We start from the raw sequence: 6,000 nt of genomic DNA, 5'->3' as shown, positions 1-6,000 counted from the left end.
CCCACACTGCAGTCACACAGGATGTGAATCAATTATGGGTCTCATCAGCAAAATCACAAATTTTTTCATGTCATAGAAATTTGAAAATCATTAAACAGTGAGTATTAAATCCATAAATGTCAAAAGCTTGCTATACTTCTATTGTTGCACTTATACTTGTGTCATTGAGCACATTACACTGATGATACCATGAGCTTCTTGGGAATAGGTACTCTGTTTTGTCTTTATTTTTACACTAAATTTGGCCTAACACAAAGAAACCACTCCAAAAACATTTGTGGAATTAAATTGCTTCTTTAATTGGTCTCTCTGCTCCTAGGCCATCCTCCTCTCTGAAATTCTGCCAGTTCTTTCACAAAAATACATCAATGATAATGTAATTTAAAAATATATATATATGTCCATTGATTTTAGAGAGAAGAAGGGAGAGATAGAATCATCAATGGTGGCTCATTGATGGCTTTCCTCCTGCATGCCCTCTGCTGGGGATGGAGCCCGCAACCCTGGGCATGTGCCCTGACCAGAATTGAACCTCCATCTACTGGACCCTAGGCCAATGCTCAACCCCTGAGCCACGCCTGGCTGGAAATGATAATGTAATTTTATTGTCCCAAAACCTTTAATGAGCTTTCATAATCTATTTCACAGGACAATGTCCACACACCCTGTCTGGGCATATATGGACCTTTAAACCCTGCCCTTAGGTTACATTGTCAGTCTCACACCCAGCCTCCCCTCTTCACACACTTTCTTCTCAAGCCTTACTAGTTGTTCCTAGAACACCTTGGATTTTCATTACTCTATGCCCTTGCAAATGCTGTTTCCTCTGTCTAATTGTCCGTCCACTCTCATCTGCCTGGCTAACTCATATTTAGTATTAAAGCTCAGCATAAATATCACTACTTTGTAGCTTTTCCTGATCCCTCTCAGAATTAATGTCTCCCCCATTTGTTTTTCCTATGTCAATATATTTATTTATTCTGAAAATGGACTAAGTAACTCAGGGGGAAGGGTAGAAGAGACAGAAGGTGGAAGCGCCCTGCCAATGGACTTAACCAAGCAGCGACTGCAGCTTTATGTGTAAAGCATATTGTTTAAGCAGCAGTGGGAGGATGAAGCTGCATGACCTTTAAGTCGAGAGATGCTAAGTGGCATCCTTCACACAGCATTTACTTGTGATCAGGTACGCTTGAGGGGTGCAGGGTGCAAAGAGAAAGAGAGAAATAGGGCTCAGAGAAGAGATGAGCGTGGACACAGTGCAGCAAGAGCAGATGGGCAGATCCATATTTCTTCTGCTTTAGTTTCTAGCCCTGCATCTAGCGCCGTAGAAAGTGGGTGTGAGAGGAGGAAAGGGGAGGGCCTGTGCTCTCTCTGAGCTTGCCCAGCCTCTACTGCCTGACAGATCACCTTCCGCTCCCAAAGGGCCAGTTTCTATTCGCCATGACTCATGCTTATTGTGCCAGCGGCCCACTCTGCCCTGCAGCCCCACAGGTGGTACAGGCTCAGTGAGAAGGTTTTCGCCAGGGTAAGCAGTGGAGCGCTGCACAATTGCGCCTTCCTGCCTCCCAGCTGCAGCCCCAGCAGTTCAGACCCAGCGCCAGCAGGCGTGCTCGGTCGATCTTCGAGCTGAAGATGCGGCGGGGCTGGAAGATGGCTCTGTCCGCGGGGCTGCGGGGCTGCCGCCGGGTACTTTCCTGGGTGCCGGTGCTCGTTATCGTCTTCGTCGTGCTCTGGTCATACTATGCCTACGTCTTTGAGCTCTGCCTGGGTAAGTGGAGCTGGGCACCTAAGGTAGGGAAATTATGCTCCAGCATAACCGTCTGCCCTACCCTTAAACTGGTGTTCCCTGTGTTCTTAGCCCTCACACTGCGGTTTTTTATTTAGCTCCCTAGAGAGCTCCCCACCTCCAACCTCTGGCTTCCCGCAATATTTCTTGTGACTCCTGCCCCCCACGAGGGTCCTACCTTGTCGCCATCGCTTCCCACCTAGGATTTCTTACATTATTTCCTGGCCTTACCACAAGAAATTCCATGCTTTTCCCACTAGGTCTCCCCTTTCTCATACAAGACAAACACTTGTGCCTTGTTTTCTCATTCTGGGGACTCCTGCCCTATCAAAGTGAGGAAACAACATATCCTGTACCCTTAAACTGTCCACTTACATTAGGAACCCCACCAATGCATTAAACTTGGAGTCCCACATTTCCCTAAATCCTCTTACTAGCAATCTCAAAATATTTCCTGTGATTCTCTTACTAGGCTTTCCTTTTTCCAACGAGGGGATTTATCCTTTTCCCATATTCTCTCACACTGGCTGAAGTGCTTCACATCTTCTCCCACATAGGACCACCCAGTATACCTTGTTCTACCCCACTGAAGTTACCCCTTTTCACAAAGTAGTAAGACCTCCATTTTCTTCTCCTGTGAGCTTCACCATTTTAAATCTTCTCCAATGGAATGGGAATCCTACAATATATCCTGCCTTGTTCCCTCACACTAGACTTTATGCCTTGTTCCCTGACTTTATAACACTGGAGTTCCCCTTGTCTCTTGCCTTCCTACTTTGAGCAGCATTCAGTACTTCCCTTAGAGGCTCCATATTATTTTCTGACATCTCATACTAGTCATCTTGCCTTTTATCACACTATGGTCCTGCCTTGTCCATTGCCTTCTCACACTAGAGTGTCCTCTTTACTCTCCCACAGGGTTTCAACAATACCCTTTGTGAGCTCTCATACCCCTTCCAAGGACCACTACTTTTCTAATGATGATCCCCCTTTTCTCTTTTTAAAAATCTACTCCCCACATCCTGCAGTCTTCTTCCACTGTTAGCCCCACATTTTGCCATCCTTGTTCTCCAGGGTTTCTTATTATTATTTTATGTTATTTCCCACTAGGATTGCACTTGTACCTTGTCTTCTCAAACAAGAAAAACACCATTTGTTTCCACTGGAGTTTCTAATATTTCCTGCCCCTTTCAATGGGAACATAATTTCTTGTCTCCCTTTATTAGACCACCCATTTTTAAAATGTGAGGTATCCTCATGTACTCTCTCTTTGCACACCAGGGAGCATTATATCTCCTCCATATCTATAAAAAGGTTCCCACAGTATATTCTATTCTTATAAACTGAGAATTCCACAATATTTCTAGACATAAATCCCATGACCTTATCCTGTGTTTTCCCCACTTGGATAACCTATCTTTATTACTAGTGTCCTTATCAGTTCACAGTGGACTTTTCATATAATATCATGTCTCCTCACAACAGAACCTGTGCTTTTCTGACAGTGAGATCTCCCTTTGCCCCTATTCTCTCATATTGAAGAATTTCCATCTCTTTTCCAAGATTCTACTAATAGTTATTGTCACTTCAATACTAGAATCTGACTTCTAGCACCCTTAAACTTGTGTCCTATAATGTTCCCTGTTCATTCAGCGTGAGCTCCCAGTATATTTCCAGTCCCCCCACATTAGGACTCCTGTTTGTTCTGTTGGACATCTTCTCCCAAGTCCTTCCAAGACTGCTTTATTTCTTCATACCAGATTCTTCTCACCTTAAAAATTATAGCTAAGGCCTGGCCGTGCGTGGCTCAGCGGTTGAGCATCGACCTAGGATCCAGGAGATTGCGGTTTGATTCCAGTCAGGGCACATCCCCCCTGGGTTTCGGGCTCGATCCCCATTTAGGGGTGTGCAGGAGGCAGCAGATCAATGATGACTCATCATTGATGTTTCAACTCTCTCTCTCCCTCTCCCTTCCTTTCTCTGAAATCAATAAAGATATATTTTTAAAAACATTATAGCTAGGGTCCTGTTTTTTCTACCCTAAGACTGACTTCACTTGTAACTTCCTTCTCTTACATATTTGAGAAAGCAATAGTCTATTTCAAGTAGCCTGGGATTAAGTAAGGAAGCAGGAGATAACCTTTTCCAATATAGAATTTTCTTTTAATCAGTTCTTTGCATCAGAGTTTGAATTTTCCCCATCTTCTTAGATTTATTATGGAAAATGCAGAAAGAGTTATTAAAATTAAATTCAATTAGTTGCCTTCATAGATACAGATTCTGGTTTTGCTTTTCTTTTTATCTAAATCTGGTATTGAGTGGGCTGTGCAATGACTGGCAGTTTTTCTGTTCGTAGACCTTACCATCTTGCTTTTTTTGAAGAATTAATTGAAGGGTTAAAAGTTCAGCTCCATCATTATGGTATGGACTTTGTGCCTAAGTTCAATGCCATATTGCAAATACCATTAAACACATTTTGGAGTTTTTCAATACTGACCTGCATGAGCTTTGCCAAACAACATTTTAAAAATTAATAATGATTATGGCTTGTACTTATATAGTGCTTAATCTGTGCCAGACTATATTCTAGGTACTGTAGCTATATTAACTCTCTCTATATTAACTCATTTAATCCTCACAATAACCATACAAAGCAGGTACCATTACTGTCCTCGTTATGCAGATGTGCAAACTGAGGCATAGAAGAACAAAATGAGGTAAAGACCAAGTTAGAATCAGTGCAAATAATCAGCTTTCCACAAGTTTTTACTAAGCCATACAATATTAAAGATCAAAGGAAATGTAGAGCTTATTTATTTTGTTTTATTTAACATATTCACAGAGCACTTGTTACATGTCAGATACTGTTTTTAAATGACTATATACACCTCTCTCGCTTGCTCTCCCTCTCTTTAGCTCTCTTTTAATCCTCGTACTAACCTTATGAGGTACATATTATCATTATTCCCATGTTAAAGACAAGACAACTGGGACACAGATGGAGCAAGAAGCTTTCCTAAGGTTACAGAGCTAGTAAATAGCCAAGTTTGAATGGCAACCCAGGCAGTACGCTCCACAGTCCATCTTTTAACCACCACAGTATCTTAACTCTCTGCCTCCTCTAAACTAATACAGAGGTCAAAACTTATGAATCATAGGCCAAATGTAGCCTGCAGGTGAATGTTATTTGGTCTCAACAATGTTTTCTTAACATTTTGCACCAATTACTATTATTTAAAAAACAGGAGAGTAAGGTAGCCTTGTCTTCCAACTCTGACTCCATCAGTCCATCCTGTCATCTTCATTTTACAATCTTTAACAAATTGTTGACAAATTGTAACCTTTCTGGGTTTCAGAAAGGTTAAATGAATTTTTTCTAAAGTCACACATTTAGTAAATTAATGGAAAATTGAATGTCAAGCCTGCCTGATATCAAAGCAATACAACCAAATTAACAGATTTGAGTTTCAATATAACTGAAAAAATAATATGAAGGACTTAACTTCTTTCCAGAAATAGAACCTGATGTCTTTTTCTCTAATGTGAGGTTAGCTCTAAAACCAAAAATGGTATTTTTGTCTTACAGTTCTTAGAGTGTGAATTCTGCCATTTACTAACTAGAAGACCTGGGGAAAGTTGAGAAAATTCTCAACCTCAGTTGTCTCATATAAACCTTATATGTCTGCTTGTTCATTCATATCACAAATACTTGCTTAGCATCTACTATATGCCATTATAACATTGTTGTTGTGAGATTTTATATAATATGGTACATGAAAAGCATACATTACAGTTGAAAACACATTGTACTAATTTATTAAGTAGTAACTTGTTATTACTATTATTAATGATGGTTTAAGGAATTCTGCTTGGTTCAAGAAAATAAGCAGCTCAGACTTTTAGATAAGGAACACATTAAGAGTATCCACATTTTTGTGTATGTGTGTCAAGTAAGATACTTGTTTTTTTAAATCTTTACTGTTGAGAGTATGGGGAAAATAAGGGGGGACATCTGTAAAGGTATCCACTTTTTAGGTAAAATTCACATAACAAAAAATTAACTATTTTTTAAGTGTTTGATTCAGTGACTTTTATTACATTCACAATGTTGTACGCCCTAACTAATATCTAGTTTCGAAGCATTTCATCACTCCAAAAAGAAACCTCATTGTCATTAAATAGTCACTCCCCATTTTCTCCTGCTCCCAGTCTTT

General features: G+C 40.5%; 1 protein-coding gene across 3 annotated transcripts in view; it reads left to right on the top strand.

Moving 5' to 3' along the window:
• Positions 1 to 1,612: 1,612 nt before the first annotated feature.
• The window catches only part of ZDHHC15 (zDHHC palmitoyltransferase 15), a 180,421-nt gene continuing 176,033 nt past the window's right edge, over positions 1,613 to 6,000 (top strand). For 2 of the 3 annotated variants that reach the window (XM_081125835.1, XM_081125837.1), the window contains exon 1: positions 1,619 to 1,768. In XM_081125835.1, coding sequence (XP_080981961.1) covers positions 1,633 to 1,768 — 136 coding nt within the window. In that variant the 5' untranslated portion in view covers positions 1,619 to 1,632. Of the gene's footprint in view, positions 1,769 to 6,000 lie in introns of all 3 variants that reach the window. The other variant, XM_081125836.1, reaches the window with a different exon arrangement.

Source organism: Miniopterus schreibersii, assembly GCF_964146895.1.
Source record: "Miniopterus schreibersii genome assembly, chromosome: X".
NCBI classification, from domain to species: Eukaryota; Metazoa; Chordata; class Mammalia; order Chiroptera; family Miniopteridae; genus Miniopterus; species Miniopterus schreibersii.
This window is presented reverse-complemented; position numbering and strand designations above follow the sequence as displayed.